Below are 21,249 nucleotides of genomic sequence, written 5' to 3' on the forward strand. Positions count from 1 at the left end.
TATTTATAATGAAACCGTTTATTTCAATAAATAAAACACGAAAGAGATACTTTGTCGTTTTTATTTACAAAGCAGAACAATACAAGCAATGGTTGTATACTACAAATAACTAACTTGACAGTTTTTAATTGTTAAAAATCGGTAAAAAATCATGTAGAAATAATAAAAAAACGAACATAATCAAAGATATCCACAAGTTTTACCGATTTTCGCGTCACTTGTCTACGATTTTTTATTGTTGTAGTCTAATATATTTGTGGCAAGTCAAAATCAAATGGAATCTACAAAAATCTTTGTAATATTTACATTACTTCATGTTTTAACGAAAATCGACAAAATTATAAAAAAATAATGGTTCCATTTTTTCTTGTAATTACAATTTCTTAAAAATTTGCGTTTTTATAAGTCTTACAATTATTTCATAAAATCAACATAAAAATAAAATCACGAATTGCCATATTTAATAATTTTCTTAAAATAAGTAATGCAAAAAGTTAAGTAATTTTTATTAAATATGGCAATAAAATTGCACTTAACATAAAAACGTGAATCGAAATAAATCACTGTCCTATAAAATTTTACTAAACTTTACTTTTTTACATTATGGATCGGATGTTACATAACTTATTGTAATAATTTTTTTTATTACACAGTGGTGTAAGTTATTAAACTTATTGTTTTCCTTTTTCTACGTTCTTTAGATTTAAATTTTTAAGATTACATTTCTAAGACTAAATTTATACCTAGATAACTATAAAAATAAAAACAAAGTGACTTAAAACTTATTGAAAAAATTATAAAAAATAACAGATGTATTATCTCATTAAAACTGCAAAAAAATAATAAATTAAGTTCGAACTCAACATAATCCATAAAACTATCACTACCTATCATTATTATCCATCTTATACATTTATTACTAATTTGTATTTTTCTTTGTTCAATTAAAAAACAAATAATCGAATCGTCTGATTGTCACACCAAAACAAGAATGAAATTAACACGCCACCCAGCGAAGCAATGACGTGCCGATCCGGTTCCTTCTGCTACTTCGCCGCGGGCGCGTTGTAAACGTAAAATTTCGAAATCTGCACCACCATTGCTTAATCCTAGAATTATCCATTCCACCGTACACGTATTTCAATAAAAAAATATCTGTATTGCACGCGCGATTTGACAGAGAAACGGTTTTGGTGTATAAAAAACGTTCGTAATAATTTACCGCGGAAATAAACCAAAATACAAACTAGCAAAGTCGATATTTATCACACATAATGATTAAAGATTATTCAATACACAGTTACAATTTTTTCCATAATTTTAATTATAAAAAGGACCCGTTGTTAAGTCTTCACACTTTTCAATAAAATAGTCACAGTGGCGCGCTCGTTTACGAGTCTTTACCGAGGTTCAAACTATTGTGGCCTATCTTCTTTTGCCTTGGGAAGGGAATTACTAGAGTTATAATAAGTTAGACTAGTTCAAAACGTAATTTGTGCTTGATGTTCAGTATCCTGAAACAAAATAACACAATCAATGTAATTGAAACAATTTAAAAGAAGTATTAGGATTATTCGGGGGGTGCGACCGCCCAGGTTCGTTACAAACCTTTTCTACCGTACAGTTTCCGTACCATTTGGTTCGTTCAAATTGGCGGCCGGACTGGGTTGGGCGCTGGACGTGGCCCTTCCGTGGCTACTCTCATACTCCATGACCTCCTGATAGATCAGCTCTTTCCACTGTTCCACCGTGTGCTCCCTCTCATCCACACTGTGGTCGTACGGTCCCGGAGCGGGCTGCAAGCGAACTATGAGTCAAAACAAAACCGGGACGTTTCCAAAACAGTTTACCGCATTGACCTCCTGCTCGTCGTACCAGACGTTTATGTACGGATGGAGTAGGGCGTCGTCAACCGATATCCGATTCTGGGGATCAATCACGAGCATCTTGGAGAGCAGTTCGCGCGCCTGGCTAGCCTTCAGCCGGTTGTGCTCGTTGCTGTCTGACGGGAACAGCACGTCCGGGAACAGTTTCTCGAACGAGAAACCCGGATATCGTGGCCTGTTCTCCACGTAGTTGCGTACGGTCGGCTGAAGCCGCACCATGAACTGCTGCGACGGCGTCCCTAGTTGTTCTAAACGAACGAAACCATTGACTATCAAACGTTCATTACATATAAAATATAGACTGCCTTACCAATAATTTTATTCCATTGATCGATGTGATCGGTGCCAGGGAACAGGACACCACCTCGTATCATCTCGCCCATGATACAGCCGACGGACCAAATGTCGACGTTTTCGGTATATCCCATGCCAAGTATAACTTCGGGTGCCCGATAGTATCGTGTCACCACATACGGTGTCATCATAAAAGTCGTGCCTGCCGTCCGGGCAAGACCGAAATCTAGTATTTTGAGCGTGCAATCAGACTTCACCACTATATTACTCGGTTTCAAATCCTTTAAAAAAACACCCGGTAAACGATAAATACTTGTGAGAAAATTACCATATTTTATTTACTCTGTGAATGATCCCGGCCGAATGTAGATGTTTAATGCCGCACAACATCTGATACAGCAAATAGCTCATGCGTTCGTGGTCAAGGTCCATCTGTATCACTTGGCACAGATTCGCGTCCATCAGTTCCATTACCAGGTACACATCCTGGAACTCCTCCAGCGACCTTTGAGGCGTGAACGCATTTAACAAACCAATTATCTGCAATAAATGTAACATGAATAAACAAACTATCAGTTAAATATGGTTACGATTTGGTATTTTTCTTACGTTCTTGTGATTGACGAGCTTCATGAGCTTAAACTCCCGGTACGCCCTTTTGGCATGAGTGACATTCTGAAAGGGGCGGCTGAGTTTCTTGATGGCGACGTTCGTCGAGGTCACCGTGTCAACGGCGGCACTACACAACACAAAACACATTTTGAATTTCATTATCCACATTAGCTGTGGTACCTGTTGCATAAGAATAAAAAAGGTTGCTACTGCTTTTATTATTTTTAAATGTGTATCGAGTGTTGACTTGAATAGTTCATCAGAGCAAAGCTCTCATTGAATTTGTTTACATCTTTAGGTTGGACGAACAGCAAACAAATTTAATATTTATTTATATTTTTTGAATCTTTGATGAGCTGTTCAAGTGTCAAGAAAATTCGTTTAGATTTTTATACAAAATATATTATTTCCGCTGAAATTTCAACGACAACTCTGAATTGTGTCTATTCGTGCAAAGAAGAGCAAAATAATAATGGTTAATAGTGTGTGTCATGCGCATGCGATCCTCACCGTGTGGCACGTCCAGATTAGCCGGCGACAAGAGATGCAAGTTGTACGGGTTGTTAATCATTTTGCAGTGTATGGTTTTTTTTTTATTAATTAGCAATTGTTCTTCAAGAAGCCGCACACAAGATTCAGTCTGGTGTGTGACTTCTCAAACGCTTTGAAGAAATGATTAATCGGTAAATTGGAAAGAGAGTGTAGACGCAGATTCTTCGCGTGTTGCCCACTTACCAAACAAGGCCTTGGGCGCCGCCGCCCTTCGGTTGCAGATTGACGTAGCGTTGTGGCACCCAGAATTCGGTGTCGCCGAAAATGTGCTGGGTGAAACCTTCGCGCACCGCCTCCGCCATTATTTAATACTATACTTGTAGTTTGGATACTTATAACAACCGTAAACAACACCAACAACCAACCAACAGTAAATTAAAAAAAACACACACGCTAATTGTTCTAAGCACAGCCCAAATCTAACTAAAAAATAGAACAGAAAACAACAAAATGGGTGATGGGAGTGCAGATAATAATTTATCGAAAAACTAATAAATGTAACAGCAATGAGACAACTCACCAAACTATTCCTTGGGCACCGGATCCGATCGGTTTCAAATTTTGGTACCGCTTCAGAATGGTGAACTTGGTGTCTCCCACCTCGACGGTATAGAACTGCGACAGTCGGGACATCTTGTTGCGCCAGTCCCAGTAATCCGAAGCGGGTGTCTGAAAATACAGCCTTCATAAAGACAAGATTACTAATCGACTTCTTGTTGTTTATATTTTCTCTGTTAATCGACAACCCACAACAATGGTTAAGTTCCATTTAGTTTTGTTAGTGTTGGGACAATTTTCCGTTTCCAGGCTGCACAATTCATGTGTCGAATGGCCCCATTATAAATTCCTGATCGATTTTTAACGGCTCTCTCTATAAATAACCGTTACATTGTATGTGTTTTCGTTCTTAAACCTCACCGAATACGAAATGCAGTTTTTCAAGAAACGAAACGGAGGTTTAATGTATCCAGTTAAAATGGGGTATCGATCATGCAATTTGATTCGAGAATCTGAGTGAAGGTAGGAGTTTGCACGTGTTTAATTCTAGACAAAATCAATGTTAATTATGTTAAATTTAAAAAAAATCACAACGAAGCAACGTAATATTTTACTTTACTTACCAAGAACGATCCATTGTCGTTTTATTTTTCAGTTGGACGGTATTTGGGAATCCTGCAACAACAACATTCAAATTATTCGCCGTAAATCACACGTGAAAATCGTTAACTAATTAAAGTGTTGGTTTGACCTTCTGTTTTATGACCCAGTTTCGTTCGACATGTTCCAACGTGAAAAATTCACTCCTGGTTCGGACAATTTCCTAACTGTTTAAAGCAAATTCATGGAGTGGTAGAAAAATCGTGATTGTTCGATCGAGTTTAATTCTAATATTTCTCTTACTCGCAATTCATTGTGCGTTGGCTAAATGGAATTGAATGAAGATCTCAACAGTCGAATAAAAACCTTTTGTTTACAGGAATAATTAAAAAATATTTTTCTTTCCTTCAGGCATAGGATAATTAAACAGTTGCCAGTGCTCTTCAGTTTCAGCTATTCAATATTTACTTTTCGAAAATACATCATTCTCTATCTCCAATACGTATTTTTAGATCCTTAAGTTCCAACAAAAACATCGGCGACAAAGGGCGTGTTTTAACCCCGGGAATTGTAAAACTCGAATCGATGGATTCGAAGGGATAATTTGGCCAATGCGGAGGGGTTCCTTCCCCTCGGGGGCAGTTTTACGGGGGGCACAAACTTTCGGTCTACCGAAAGAAAAACAGTGGAATGCGGGAAACACCGTTTTATAACAGATTACTGAATTCCATTCCTCTTAAATGATAAATCATTGAGAAAATGATCCCAAAAGGGCAGTGCAAACTAAAAAATTGACTAAACTAAACTGGAATTTCTAATAATTACCTTCTGGAACTCAATTAATTAAATCACATGAAATTATCATCTTGATATCATCGTGCAAATATTTGCGGTGCATAAAATTACTTCAGTTATATTTGCACGTGGTCCAAAATCCATTTGCAAACATTTGCCCAACGTCTCATTTCACATATCACAATTCGATCGAAATCAAATCACATTTGATAATAAAATAAATGTTTCATAACCCATAAAATATTATTTCTTATGACGCGATAAATAAAAAATATCCATCGCACTCACGCAACATTTTATTGTGTTCGAAAACTTTTTTACGAGCCGCGATGTGATTTAAATGTCTAACGTAATTCAATTTTAAACCTATTTTTGGCGCAGTAACCGAATATTATTTTTTGTGAGTGTGCACTTTGTGATTTATTCCGAAATATCAATACGGTACAAAATCTGTGGATTGTGCAAGCAGTGGGCAAAAAAATAATAATATTGGATTTATATTCATGTAACGGTTGCACCGGCTCAAAATGCTATTGTTAGAGAGAACCTTGCCAACAAAATAGAAATGGCTTTCCAGATTTTACTGCATGCTTTTTTATTGAATAAAGAACAGATTTGCTTTTCAACATTTAATCTTTGTGGAGGTTTACTTGAACTTTTACAAAATAGATTTTGTTAAACAGTTTAAAAAGTAAAAACATTTCCTACAAGCTGCTTAAGTCACAGTGATATTTGGAAAAAGGTTTTCCATCATATTTTATTAAATATTGTATATTCTGAAAAATTGTCATTTATTGCCGTAAAACACATTAATTTCACCATCCCACAATTGATTAACGCGTTCTAAAATTAACACAAAACCATAACAACAACGAAACAGACCTTCGCAATCAACAACGGAAAACCCACAATAAATACAATGATATTATACAAACCGCTATTGATTTCTGAAATTGTACAAATAAATTACGTTAGAAAAATAGATGGCATCAGTGTTCGATAACTAGCAATAGACAACCAAGTCTGAAATGTATTGTTGTTTGCCTATCATAGTGTCACGAATTTGATTATTCTGTAAATTCTGCAACTGATCGAACAGATAAATCTCGATGCTTTTACACCGTATAAAATGTCGTTCATGAATATAAATCGCATCGATTCGCTCGAAACAAATCAGCAATCAAACTCGAGCAAAGAACTTTATGTTTTTTTACTATGTCGTTCCGAAATTTATGCAAATTGTCTTCTAATGCGGCGTTCAAGCGACGAATTGAATTTCGGCCGCGTTCTATTAACGAATTCCTAATGGCGAATCCATTAAACATTCATTAAAGCAACTTTTTTCATGCCGATCGATAGATGTCGCGACGTTCTGAACGAAACTACAGGCAACCAAGTTAACTTGGAACAAAGCTACTAGAACAATAACTGTCAGTCAATTTCGTCCTTATTACGAAAGGGCTTTTGTACGCTTATCGCAATGTGTTAGACATCTCGTATTCCGCCCCCAAGTAAAACACACTGCCAAGCTAATTTTCTCCTGTTAATTACGTAGGTGAACTCCCCCTCTTTTGCCGTCGGCACAGCAAAGAATGTAGGGGTTGGATATTGTTTGTTTTTATTACGGCCGAAGAGGAACATATTTTATTAATCTGGCACAATTATAAATAAATATAAAAAATATATACACACCCATAATAAACAGCGAATTTAATGAACAAGCCGGCTGCATTTTGTAGTGTCCTATTAAACGGAGGGCACGTTTTGCGGGCGCATTAATTACGTTTAACGGGTGGCGCGAAATCCGCCCTGAATAATGCACAACTCAATTACCCCGTTTTTCGCGAGCGGCGCATTAAATATATTATGGCGGACCGTCGCGTATTAATGTCCCGTTGAAAAATAAAATACATATGTCGCGGTTTTTGTTTTTAAATTTTTCACAATTTACGACTGCGCCTAGGAGCGATGCTCGTAAGCTTTCGACTGTCGCGATTTAATTATCGATAAACGAACATCTAACCGAATCTGGGAGTTCGAATCGGTCAATTAAATGTGAATAAGTGAATATAAATGTCGTTTCTTTCGGTCGTATTGAATTTCCATTATCACCGTTCTGTTTTAGAAAATGGTTTTCGCATTAGGTAAACCGATAATTTCGTTATATTTCTGTAATTTTATTAACGTTAACGCACAATTTTTTCTTTAGTTATTCGGGGACGGAAAAAGGGTTCGTTTTCCGTGTCTTCGACGACTTGGAAAAAGGCAAGAAGACTGGAAATAATCCCCCGCATCATCCTAATTAAAAAGGGGGACGAGGAAATTAAAAATGAAATCCACGATAAATTTCAATTTTCATTATTGCAATCAGCGTTCATGTGCCGAGATAATTACACGAAAATTAATTGAAGTGCCAACGAGAGAACACTAATTCAACACGTGATTTCACGAAAAACTGCCTTTGTTTTATTTAGATTATTTTTTTAATTAGTTTTAATCAATTAAACTGGTAAAATTACAACATAATTAATTACATTTAAGCAACTAATAAGTTGTTTGAATGACTTCGCAAAAACAATAATGTAACTGGAATAGTCGACGCCGAGATTCCTGTACCGTCTTCCTTTTGCTCCCCCTTTTACTTCTGTTTATGTTCTTTTTTCCCCGTTTGAAATTCCATGCGACCGGATGAGGTGCACATTTACACGGCGTCAGCGTTTCTCGACGACGGTAAAACGCACAAGCCCGCCAATAAATCAAGATTATTCAATAACCGATTGTTTTCCATAACTTCTATAAGCAACCGGCGTTAGAGAATATATTATTTAGGGGTTGATTTACCTCATTCATTGTCTCGAGCCACAAATACGTGCCTTTGTGCCAAAATTAATCCAGTATGAATATCTAGAGTGTGACATGACATGAAGTCTCATTAAATATGATTGCACGCCGTGGATTAACAACTATTAATAAACAATTAAGCCCCAAAGGAGGAACGTGACACAATTTACTTTCGGTAAATCACGATTTATAATTTAGGCGTGTACAAGTCGGCCCGTTTGTGACGTTCCAGGACCGACCGAAAGCTGAATTATTAATTGAGTGGATGATATCCTCGTTTAAATTTGGATTAAAGTCGATCCCTTTGAACGTTTAACCCCTCCAGGAAAATCGGATAAATTTAAACATGCCGTTTCTCTATGTTCTATATTTATTATTGATTTTTTATGGGTTTACGTTACATGTGTTTTAGGGGTTTACGTACTATATATTATTTACAATTTCCATTTTGCCCGTGTCAACTTATGACTGAGAAGAGCCACTTCTGGGTAATTTTATCCGAGTCTGACGTTGAAATGGCGGCATATCACAGAAACTGACGCGGGAAACGTCCAAAGCCCATTATCCAGATTTTCCATTAAATCTGACAAACAACAAACGTCCAATTTTCACATCTGCGCGATATAACCTCATTTAAAATTCTCTTCCAGTATCTATTAGCAAACTATACACGCACAGATGGCGGCAGTGTGCATGAGCAAGAAATATGCAACCTACTGTACTTAATTAATAACAACCAACTAACTTTAAAATTTAAAAAATGAACCAAGCAATTTCTTATGTTTTAGAGACGTCGTCGGCGTAATTGCGAGTTGAAACTCTCGAGTACGGGCCAGAAAAACAAACGGAGCAAAAGGGCACCGATTAATTATGCGATTCCAGTATAGTCGGGGCCGTGGAATTATTAAAAAGTTACGGTTTTCGGGGCTAATGGAAGATGAAATTGGCTCGTCGGTGTCTGGGTCGTGAGGGTCGATTATAATAATTGATAAGGGTGATATGTTCTCGGGAGGCGTACAACAACTTCCAACTCCTAACGGTAAAATCGATTTATTATGAAACAAACATTAAACACACAAGTTGGGTAAACAATCAAAATCTGGTTTATTCATCTTTAATTTATATCAAGTCATCTTTTTGGAGAGATGATTTTAGAATATAAAATTGTGAAACGACCGTCTGGAGTTTTCCAATATATTGTGTGAAAGTTTCGACAACAAAATCGAATAAAGTATGATTGGATGCAAGTATTGTGCATATAAATAGGAGTTCTCCACGAGCGAGATATCCAGGATAGTTTATTCCAGTTTTCTCATCCCCTGTCATCTCATAAACTCCATTTTTGAAGACACCTAAAGGTCGCATAAATTTTTCACATTGTAAAATATCGAGACAGTTCATTTTTGCATGAATTTTAAGCAGATTTCCCTCACACGATTTACAACACTCGACGTTTCGCTTGTGCGACAGGATTAATTCATTTGCAAGTACACATCTCTCAGACCTACGATAACGAGACGACAAACTGGGAGGGCGGCGTCGCTAATTAATTGCTCGGTGTCGATGTCGTCCCCCTTTTGTGTCGATCGCCCCCTACAACATATCGACAGGATTCACCTGTCCGCGTTATAAGCAATTAATCACTATCATTTTCAGAGACATTTTGCGAGATACAATCTTGATGAATGCCAGAATAATAAAAGAAAGCTGACAAAAGGCAAAAAAACTAATTAATAACGACGTGTCACATGTTATACGGTGACCGGTTCCTAAACGTTCGTTCCGGCAACAGTGAACGGTTCACTAACCGGAGCGACTGGCGGCGCAGGCGCCGGCGTCCTATGGTCGATACACCCGCCCGCCCCTTCCGCACACCCCCAAAAACGCAGATTTGTCCGCAGGACCCCCAGCAAGTTGGCATCGGGCCGCAGATCCATCACATCTCGCCCGTATAACCGACTTTTTAAAAACGGCCGACGTTCGCATGTGTGCGGTTTCCGAGGTGGAGGCGGGATTAATCATGGGCGCCTCCATCCACGGGACTGGGTCAAAGTTTAACGCGATGAAAAAATTGACAAGAGACTACTCAACTTTATCCATATTCATGGTAATCGGGCCAACCCTCCCGATTCACTCTATCGCCGCGTATCCATCCCCCCCTTAGTAATTCCATCAAGATTCCACTTGGAACGGTGATATGATTGCATGAACGACCGAAAAGAAATACGTTTGCCGATTACAATGAAGCACTAGCCGACCGGGGACAATTACAACTCCGTCGAAGGCAAAAACTGGAAACGATAATGACACCTAGGAACACGTTCCCTTTTAGAACTTTTGCATGTGCACTGTACATTTCGATTCGCGAAATCGCCGCTCATTTCAACGTTCTACATAACGGGGTTAAAGTCGTTTACTTGGGCGGTTTGGACACTTATCTGGACGACCACTTAAAACTAACGTCGTCTGGAAGAAACTAGCCGGGCGAATTTTACGACACACTTCGACAATGATCTTTTACATTTTCTAAATTGCACCGCGAAAAATGATATGCTTACTTTACAGTGCAAATTAATATTTAATAATATTCACAGCGATAATGTTACCATACAATGGATGGACACCACACTTTGAACAAGATATATTTTAACCATAAGCATATAAAATAAATATATAACAATTATTATATACAATAAAATTACAATTAATATTAGCCACTGTAAAGTAATTACTAAGATATTGATGAAACTGTAGGTCATCAAGGACAAAAAATATATCGATAAAAGTAATTAAAAATTACGGGTAAAACATATTTTAACTATAAGAATAAATAATAATTATTATAGAATATTACAATTGTTATGTATAATAAAATTATGATTATCTTATCTCTTCAAATTGCACCATTATTCTTACTCATAACACAATGTTAATATTTAATGAAATCTACTGAAAAAGTAAATTTTAACTAATAAATATTTGATGAATGTATGTAAAATGAGATGCCATATAGTCTAAGGGTTTAAATAAATTTTTGAAAGTTCACGGATAAATAGCATTATAGAATATTTTTTCATATTTTACCTATTTAGACTGTTCCTTTAAACGTGATCTGGGCTCCTCAACTATTACTCTCCAAATACCACCGTCACCCTTATTCAAAAATCAAAGTTAATATCTAAAAATTTGGATAATTTTTTTAATTCTACAAGTACTAAAAACACTGGAAAATATAATTTAACCATATGAATACTTAAAAAATATACAGCAATTATTTACAAAAAATTTACAATCAATAGTCTCCAAATTGTACTGCTAATCTTATTCATAGTACAAAATTAGAGACAGTCAAAAAATATATATTAAAACGACAGAAAGAAATAATACTCGGTAATTGTTTCTTTAGACATTTTTACATATTTTAGTCGAATTTACACTCATCCAGGGTTTATATTTTAAACACGCTGTATAGAAGTTAATTTAAACGAAAATATTCTATAATAATGAATAATGATGAGAACAATGTTCTCAAATAGAGAACAGACAACCAACCATATTTTGAACTACAATTTCGATAGTCACAACAGTAAAACATTTACTAATTAGTTGAATGTGAACAATTTTGAGGAGCAAAAATCAACAAAAAAATATACCCAACACCATCCAATAAACCTTACAAGACAAATTATTAATGCATAATCTATTGTGATACGACATGCTTTTATTTATCATGTAAAATACAATAAATATAACATAAAATTTCATTATATTCGCAAATGACCCATCCTTGGAGGGTTTATTATTTAAAAAATAGAAATTAAAGTATCGCATTTAAGATAAGCATAAAAATATTAGAATAAAATTACATATATTAAGCCCCTTCAGAAATTAACATCAAAACAACGACAACATTTTAACAACCCGTTAGAATTCATCACGGGGGAAAACCAGAAACAGGAAAATTATTTCCGCCAATCGACAAAAACAAAACAAGCGTACAAGCTCGTCGGTGGTTTTTCCGACCGATACGAGCTGACGTAAGGGCGGCAGGCGCTCGTTGAAATTGTTCCCGTCACCTCTTTTCGACGTTGTTTTCCCTGTTCGTTGTTTTTCGACGCGACGACAAACGGCACCGCAAACGGAATTCGGAGGCGGGACATTTTTGTTCTCGCTTTTCACGCGATCAGGTGCTTTTTATTGTTAACGTGCAGAATAAATTAGACACATCGGCGGGATTCGAGCGGATCGATCGCACCCCCAAACCCACGCGATCTTTGTTCGAGACGCCGCGATGCACAACACCGCCCGAATTGTGATTTTTCGATATTTACTTTTTTTGAGGGCTGCAAGTGGACTAACTTGTACGGCATCGCAAAAGATCGGATTAAAAAAACCGGCGGGGGAACGGCTCTAATTTAATGCTGGCTTCCGCATTGTTTGATAATCTCCTCGGAATAGACAGAATAGAGGGGGATGAAGGTGGAGGTATTCGTGCAATTAAATGTCTTCCGGGAGTTCGCACCGTATTAATAATCGACTGTGTGTAGGTTGATGTTTTCATCGATTGCGACAGGCAGAAATTTCATTTTGTATGTTCGGGCGTCTCAGTTTAATTTAATTCAATTGCGTAACTTCTTTGTTTAGCAACTTAATGGGACAAGCATTTACGTAACATTAACTTTATTTTCCCCACTTCTTTGAAGCGGGTAAAGAATGACTTTAATAATCTCAGGCCTCAATGGCGATTTAACCTTTAATATGCTCTGCAGAACTTTGCAGTTAAATCATTTGGTGCAAAAAAAAATTAAACAAACTTAAAATTTGTAATAAGCGATCCGTAATGTCCGCAATACGGCACTCCGAATCCAATTTCGATGCGAGTTTTGCGCTTCTTGTTTGCTTTCGACCTCGAAAAACTTTCGAACTTCCGTTCGTGGTGCATTTTTAATAAAGTTTTAAATCGGGAGCCACTCACCTTATTTAACGGAAACGATGGCGATGTTCAGTACGGTTTTACATCTGAAACAAAGTGAACAATATTAGTTTAAGGATGAATTGTGCTAGTTTTGTTAGAAGCCGTACGAATACAACCCATTATAAAAACTGCGCCAGCATATAATTTTCACAAACGATAATGGCACAAATGAATTAATTTTCTGATGTTCTAAACCCCTATAAACACCACAGACAGCATAAATCAGGGCAGCGTCGACAACACACGTAATCCAAGATATTCGCATACATCATCACGTATTTTAAACCTCAAAACTGTACGAATATTTACGTCGAAAAACCGACCCAAAACAGACGATTAATCACCTAAGGCCTGTATTAAAACGGCGCTCCACCGAATGATTGATAGTCCCGAAACATCATCAATTTCTCCTGTTGAATGAAAAAATGGAATATTTAGAGCGTCGGCTTCTCGAAGGGCTGCGATTAATAACGCACTGGGAAAAGGGTTCCGTTTGTTTTATGCTGACGCCCAGGTCCTTTGATTTCGGACAGGAACGAGGGAAAACCTGCAACATTGGACCGGATTAATTAGCGTTTCCTACGCTACGCAAATAATACGACCCATTGCCCAATTTACCTCAACGACGATGTAAATATACAGTGTGTAAAGGTCTGGGTGACCATTTTAATAAGTTCATTTCACTGGATTATTTCGTAAAAAGGTTTTTTAATGCAATTTGTGAACTTGTTCTAATAATAATCAAACAGATAACCCGGTATACAACGTTAAATTATTAAATTCTAATAAGTTAATTTTTTGTGTGCCTCTTGACACCCTTGATGTAGGTTTAATGACTTTATGATTTACATATCCAAACGAAGCATAAATTCAAATTTTTCCATTCGCATCAATTAAAAAACAACAAAACTTGGTTTTTCGTCTGGATACATTTGGGTCATTAAATTCCCACCACAACGATATTTAATCTTTGACGAACTTCTGGCATTAATGAGTTTCCCAACTTCCATTAGTCGGTTTTTCGACCGGAACGCCGTAATTGGTGGCCGCCGCCGCGATAAATCTCCATGCACAAGATCTGCTCCGTCGTTAAAGTGCACTTGATAATTTTGCGACGTTGCAGCCGTGCTCGACCGACGAGACCCTCGACATAAAATCGAGAATCCAGACGGTTTATCTGCGGCAATCAATTAAATCGTGGCGGAACGAACTTTGACAATGGGAGAATCGTTATTCGGCGTATTAGCGACGTGAATCGATTCGGACGACTTTTACTTCCGTGTACTTCCTTTTATTGCGACCATTTTATTGCCGCCGTTTATTTGTCACAACACAAAATCCACCCCGAATGTTTGGCCGGGGGATTAATCGATGAAAAACTGTGCCGTAATCCGACATCCAGCGTCGTCGTTCGCTAAATCACATCGACTGCGCCAGTAATTAACGAAATTACACGATTACGAATCAATCAGCGCACGAAACAACAAACGGAATTGTTATCTGAGAGATTGGCCGACATCAGAGCGACAACAAACATAAGCTCGGAAAAGCCTCTCGTGTCTCCGGGTATGTTGGAAGGGGGAAGGTGGAGAGGACACGCCGGAAAGACGCTACAATAAACCAGCTCCAGTATCGCCTGTTTACTTTGTTATTAAGTAATGTTGTTTGCGCGCGTAAAACTCCGTCGTGATGAAAATTGGGCCGGGGATAAAGAGAAAAATACGACACCTTCATAACATTCAAGTGTTTAGAAGGGTTATGTACTCTTTATGCTTTGTGCAAAAAGATGAGTAAGATTAAAAAAGAAGTGGAAATAGAGTGATTTAACAAAGATCACGGAGATGGAATCATATTGATTCTGGACGAGTTTCAAGTGAAGTTAATTGGCGCCCAACCGTTTTCAAATCCAGATTTCTGAGGCAGGATTTTGCGAACATATTGGCTTTTAATTCCCTTCGAATTAGTTACATCTCTACTTTTTGATTAAAAAGCAGGAAGAAAAACGATTCATTCCACATCTAATCTAAAAATCGAAGTGTCACAGACTTGGTTCAATAACGAGTCGACTAACGACTATTTTGAATAACCAACTAATTCGTCGATTGAAATCAATTGGATACTCGAGCTGTGCATACTGAATAATGTTTATATAAGTTATTTTTCGTACGATTGATTTCAATTGTTAATCGAATAGTCCGTTTTCAGTATTGTCAGTCGTAATTTATAAGCAATCTCCGATTTATAAATGGGTTATTTTAGAATCATCTAATAAGGTATTTGTTTAGTTAGTAGACTGGTAGGACTACCACATGCAATAATGGTATCAAAATTTTTTTTTGGTGAGTCGCAGCTAAATTCCCATTAAATATATATCAAGAATAAGATTTTTTATTTTATGAGATTCGATTTAAGAAAGATGGGGGAAGAATTGATTTGAAAATTTTGATGGTTTTTATTATATAAATAGTAGTTTCATCTAATTATAACATTAAAATCTTTCGGCTTTTTGATCATCAATAATTAAGTTAGCTGAATTCAATTTCCATTAAAATAATGAACAGATAAACCGGATAAAATCAATTCCCAATTGTACAGACATCGCACGGGGGTCATTCTCACGTTAACCCCGATTCCAGGTGACATAATCCGCTCTGCGACGTCGCTAATTATCGACAAATTGTTCATCCTGGCCCGATAAAGCAATCACAATCAATTATCCGAATTGGATCTTTTGTCGTGCCGGTGTGAAAAGTGAAAAGTCGCACCAAAACAAAGGCACAATCGTCCGGGACCGTAACAATCTATTAACACCTGGAACCAGGCCGTAAATCGACTACGTGGCGTGACGTAACGGCGTCGAGACGATCGATGTACGAGGAATGTTCTTAACACCAGCTCCCGGGAAAAGTTTACACAAATTTGCGGACGAACTTCTTAACGGAGAAAAAAAATCGCATGAAGATTTAATAAATTCACGCCGGCAAATCCGCCCGTTCAACTGCCGGGTATTCCATTATCACTTAAGGTCGGGGTTTTAATATGGCGAACGAGTTTTCCAAATGACGGCGGGAAAATCGTTTTGTCTGACGTTTCGAATTGGTTTAACGGTGACTTGTGCGTTTTTACTGGATATCGCTTCGCATCAACTTACCCACAATTTAGGAATCTGAAACAAACAAAAAAATATTGTAATTTGTACACAAATAAAAGGGGTACTTAATTAAAAAATATGGCTTTATACGTGAGAGAATATATTTCAATTAAAACCAACTTTTTAATTCGATGAAAAAGTTTCAAAACTGCCAGTTCCATTTTAAAACATTCCAACTTTTATTCATTCAACATTCTCCAATTATAATCCCTCACATAAAAAAAACAAACAGAAAAAAAACGCACATAATTGACACAGATCTGAGAGTTTAATTAAAGCGGCTAGATCGGAATGTTTTGGGGAAATAGCGAAATCGAACCCAAAAAGGGGGTCGTTGATGGGGGTACATTACGAGACTATGAAAGTGATATAATGCGAGGGCGTGGCGTGCCATCGATCCGTCCCGTTGCGACGCTCTCATTCATGTGCAACCCAAAAAGATCACTTTGAGGGACCCAACGTTTTTATTTGTCCGAATGCTTATGATGATCATTAAGTCTTTGACCCATATAATAATAATCAAAAGACTTTTTTTTGGGATAACAAGTTTCTTCGTCGAGTCCATCCACAGTTTTTAATTAATTTGTGGGAATGTTTTAGTAACAGACAATTGATAAGATTAACTAACAATGATTCAACGAAACGTTGCATTCTTACATTATCTAAGCATGTTTGCAACAAAAACGGCAACATTAGCAAAACCTACAACAAACAAGTTCCACAGACAATGTATTTCAAAATGTTGAACCTTACGTTGCAAAACAAGTGAACGCTTGAAAAAAAAACAAGCATGAAAGTTGCGTCGAGACGTGAGGCGTCGCGATGGCAAAATAAACTGGAACCGAAGATCTCCCGGATTATTTTTTTTCTTCGTCGTAGTGTGCAACGCATTTTAAGAAGGGGACGAAAACTCGTCGCGACGCCCGAATGTCCGGCGCGGGTTGGAAGCATTATTACAGCTTATTGTTATTTTGGAATAATATGGGAATAAAATAGAGGCGAACCCCAATTAGTTTTATGTACTTTGACGTTAATTGTTTACTGAGTTAATATTTGCCAACTTTAGTATAAACTAAAACAATGCATGCACTCGAGCCAAGCCGAGCACCAAGTAATTTGTCACCGATGCAGCTTTTCGTCAACGTCCGTGAATCACCTTTCTAATACGACTCCATATATGGTAAACAGTTTTACGCTTGGCTCGTACGAAGAAGCTTTTATTCATTTATTAATTTCTTCGCGCTCCTTTTCGATTTATTGCGGCGCCGCTTTATTCATTAAAAGCCGCATTTAATTATCATCAGATTTATGCTTACTAATTAATTTCAACGCTAATGGAAACGAACATTCTGTAATTTCACGATGAACAAAGTTAATTTTTGGTGAATTGGCTCGCACAGGTGAACAGGCTTCGTGTGACACTCGAAATAGATTAATCAGAATGTAGTACATGAACGATAGCGCCGTGGGCGTGTTTTTTCGGACGGCGGGGCCCGTTTCTATTGGTAAAACGTCTCGGGAATTTATTTGATTTTCCTGCCCCCGAGTTAAAATGTGTTCCAGCAATCATGTCTGATTATTTTACTAGTGTAGGTCTGTTTTTGCTATTTAACGAGGCAAATATTTGCTATCTGTATATATCTGTAATTTGTGTAAATTCTAAATATTTCGTACATAGACAATAATCATTACATACGTATAATATTAGATATATATGACGAAATAAATATTTATCTGATTTCTGTGTATAATAAAACGGTTTTGCCTTGCCATATCTTGGACAGTTAACAGATACATTGAGAGTTTCCTTTTTAAAATAATTACATACATACATTATGACATTTGAAAACAAACAAACGAAAAAACTTATCTGAATTATGAGTACCCTTACCATTTCCTTTAAACATTTTAAACATTTTTTAATATCAAATAAACATTTTCTTTTCATTGCAATATTTATAAGATTATTAATTGTAGTCCAAAGGTGCATGTTAATTATAGAACAATAACACATATTATACTACAATTACAATTAACAAATTCATCCAGCTATTACCATTCCATAGTAAATTATAAACACAAGTAAGACCCAGACTAAATTAATCCCTTAATTATATACTCCCTCAAAAAACAACACTCGCGACAAATTCTCCCCCTTTTCCCCCCGATCGATTCGGCCGATCTATTAATAAACGCACACGAACTGGAACAACACATACACACACACACACACACACACATACACACCATTAGGGAAAATTTTAAAACATGAAATCGCGTTGTCGGGATTATACTGCGCAAATTTCATTCATGGATTTGGGTGTTTTGGATGCAGTCCAACCAGGGGGAAAAGTGCCGTACTTTATTATTAAAATCGATATGACAATGCCAATGCTGTGCAATTGTCTATTATTTATTTATCAGTTATTTACTGTTACAGTTAATGGAAAAAACACTAAAACACTAGTGATTGGTGGTTGGAAATGTGTCGGGCCGCATGATTGGCCGCGATCGCACAAATTCCGAGTTTATTTGTGTGACAGTCGGACACATAACCTAAAACGTACGGGAATGATTGACAGCGCGACAATCCGACAATCGCATTCGCCCCCGTGGGGCGAAATCCGTTTATGATGCTAGTTTGTATTAAAACCGCGAGTTGCGACTTGTATCGATTCGGATTCGGTGTTTGCGAATCGCGAACGTGAAAAATGATGTTGGGGCTCGGTTTTGCGGATGGACTTACGGGTTTGGCGTTGGCCGGCTGTCGTTCGGGCACCAGCTGGACGTCGCACAGGAAAACATGTAACGTTTCGGGAGCGATTTTCACAACAGGGACCACATAACCGCCCGATCCGTACGCGGATTTCGGTAAAATAATGTATTCGCGACAATGCGCGCACGCGTACGGATTGCGTCGAGTGTGGACCAAAAGAGGTCGATAGTATGCAGCGGCTTCGCTTGCAATGTATATATATATATATATATATATATATATATATATATATATATATATATATGTGTATGTATTTTTTTTTTTCGACCCTGTTTTTGGATTTGAAGCAGATAGCAATATTTAAATTCAATTGGTATTCTCACTATTCACATTATTAACTGTTTGTTACAATACACAAATATTCCTAAGGAATTTTAGTATTTATAAACCTTCGCATATTCCAGAAAAGACTAAAGACACAAATAATATTTCAGAAGCTTTGATTTTGTAAACAATATAGTAGGTAATATTTGTTTATTATTTCTGAAAATTTTATTTAGGGGTTTTTGATCAAAACACTTAAAGGCAGGCAACGCAGATTACATATACACTTATATGTTCATATTTAAATGTTACATTATTTGTTTGAGAAAACAACAATTTTTTGTATGATATATATCAATATATTTTATTTTTGCTTTTATTTTAATTAAAAATAATTTTGTGAAAAGATTTCTTTGTCTGTATCTGTTGTTAAGTTAGGTTATGTTTTCTTGCAGAAATGTTTGTTTAGTGGTGTTTCTTTAAGTTTTAAAATGTGTGATATGTTAAAAGAATTGCGCGAGAAATCGCGTAAAAGAAAACAACTTTTGGCACAAACTGTAACTTATAACTGTAAATTTATATTTAATACAATAAAATTAAAAAATGTATTAATTTCAGTTAGGAGTATCTGGTGCAGAAGAATTGCGACAAGTTTTAGGTACGGGAGAAGTGCCAGTCAAAAAAATCGACACAAAAGACAGTACCAGCAACACGGACAACGAAAAATATGAATACAAACAAGATGCATATGATGAATTAGTTTACAGAGATTCTTCAACATTTCTAAAGGTTAACCATTGTTTAATCAATGAAAAAAGTATAAATAATGAACATTTCAGGGAACACAATCATCAAACCCTCACAATGATTATTGTCAACATTTTGTGGATACTGGTCAAAGACCTCAAAACTTCATTCGGGATGTGGGGCTTGCAGATAGGTTTGAGGAGTATCCCAAGCTCAGGGAACTGATTAAACTCAAAGATGAATTAATACAACAAACTGCAACTCCACCCATGTATTTAAAATGTGATCTTTCCACATATGATCTCAAAAATATTAATTCAAAATTTGATGTTATTCTAATTGAACCACCTTTGGAGGAATATCAAAGGACTATGGGAGCTACCAATATGCAGTTCTGGTCTTGGGATCAAATTATGAATTTAGGTAATTAGTTGAACTATTCAATTGTATTTTATTTATAATTTTATTATAAAATTTGCAGTTGTATTTGTTGATTTGGAATAAACAACTCTGTTATTGTTTATATTTTAACTATGATGTTTTAGATGTTGGTGAAGTGGCGGCTCAAAGAAGTTTCGTCTTCTTGTGGTGTGGCAGCTCAGATGGTCTTGACATGGGCAGAGTTTGTCTTAGGAAATGGGGGTTCAGAAGGTAACAAACTTCAGTGAAACATATATATTTCAATAACCTCAATATATTATAGATGTGAAGACATTTGTTGGATAAGAACGAACATAAAAAACCCGGGTCACTCGAAAAATCTCGATCCAAAAGCTGTATTTCAGCGCACAAAAGAACATTGCCTGATGGGCATCAAAGGCACAGTGCGTCGTTCAACCGACGGCGACTTTATACACGCAAACGTAGACATCGATCTCATAATATCCGAGGAGAACGAGTACGGCAGTCTGGAAAAACCGGTGGAAATCTTTCACATAATCGAGCACTTTTGCTTGGGAAGAAGACGTCTGCACATTTTCGGCAGGGACAGCACAATCCGGCCGGGTTGGTTAACGATCGGTCCGGAGCTTACCAATTCGAATTTCATGGCGGATTTATATGCTAGCTATTTCGCCAATAGCAATACTACGACCGGTTGCACGGAAAGGATCGAGGCGTTGAGACCGAAAAGTCCTCCTCCAAAGGGGAAAGGGAACGCCGGTCAAAGAGGCAGAGGCAACTTCCAGCGTGGAAGGGGCAGGGGACGATAATTATATATTAATTTGTCTGTTTGTAATAAATATTTTGCATTAAAATG

At 36.9% G+C, this 21,249-nt stretch overlaps 2 protein-coding genes across 9 annotated transcripts; one reads left to right on the forward strand and one right to left on the reverse strand.

Moving 5' to 3' along the window:
* Positions 1 to 45: 45 nt before the first annotated feature.
* On the reverse strand, positions 46 to 19,112 carry LOC109597490 (stress-activated protein kinase JNK). 8 transcript variants are annotated; one of them, XM_049961215.1, is made up of 12 exons: positions 18,951 to 19,112; positions 16,205 to 16,219; positions 13,054 to 13,097; positions 4,466 to 4,517; positions 3,865 to 4,013; positions 3,528 to 3,767; positions 2,790 to 2,919; positions 2,523 to 2,720; positions 2,197 to 2,461; positions 1,851 to 2,134; positions 1,609 to 1,796; positions 46 to 1,514 (listed from the first exon to the last, which is right to left on the reverse strand). In XM_049961215.1, the coding sequence occupies exons 6-11, from the start codon at positions 3,644 to 3,646 to the stop codon at positions 1,614 to 1,616; spliced, it is 1,179 nt and encodes a 392-aa protein (XP_049817172.1). In that variant the 5' UTR covers positions 3,647 to 3,767; positions 3,865 to 4,013; positions 4,466 to 4,517; positions 13,054 to 13,097; positions 16,205 to 16,219; positions 18,951 to 19,112; the 3' UTR covers positions 46 to 1,514; positions 1,609 to 1,613. The 8 variants fall into 8 exon arrangements, with proteins under 8 accessions (XP_049817172.1, XP_019868742.1, XP_019868741.1 ...); XM_020013183.2 differs by lacking the exon at positions 16,205 to 16,219; XM_020013182.2 differs by lacking the exon at positions 3,528 to 3,767 and having other exon boundaries at positions 1,634 to 1,796; positions 3,865 to 4,026.
* Positions 19,113 to 19,653: 541 nt separating this feature from the next.
* LOC109597492 (N6-adenosine-methyltransferase non-catalytic subunit) lies at positions 19,654 to 21,248 on the forward strand. The gene is made up of 5 exons (XM_020013186.2): positions 19,654 to 19,801; positions 19,863 to 20,033; positions 20,084 to 20,414; positions 20,537 to 20,642; positions 20,695 to 21,248. The coding sequence occupies exons 1-5, from the start codon at positions 19,736 to 19,738 to the stop codon at positions 21,200 to 21,202; spliced, it is 1,182 nt and encodes a 393-aa protein (XP_019868745.1). The 5' UTR covers positions 19,654 to 19,735; the 3' UTR covers positions 21,203 to 21,248.
* Position 21,249: the final 1 nt, after the last annotated feature.

The sequence above is a fragment of the Aethina tumida genome, chromosome 1, assembly GCF_024364675.1.
Source record: "Aethina tumida isolate Nest 87 chromosome 1, icAetTumi1.1, whole genome shotgun sequence".
Lineage (NCBI taxonomy): Eukaryota > Metazoa > Arthropoda > Insecta > Coleoptera > Nitidulidae > Aethina > Aethina tumida.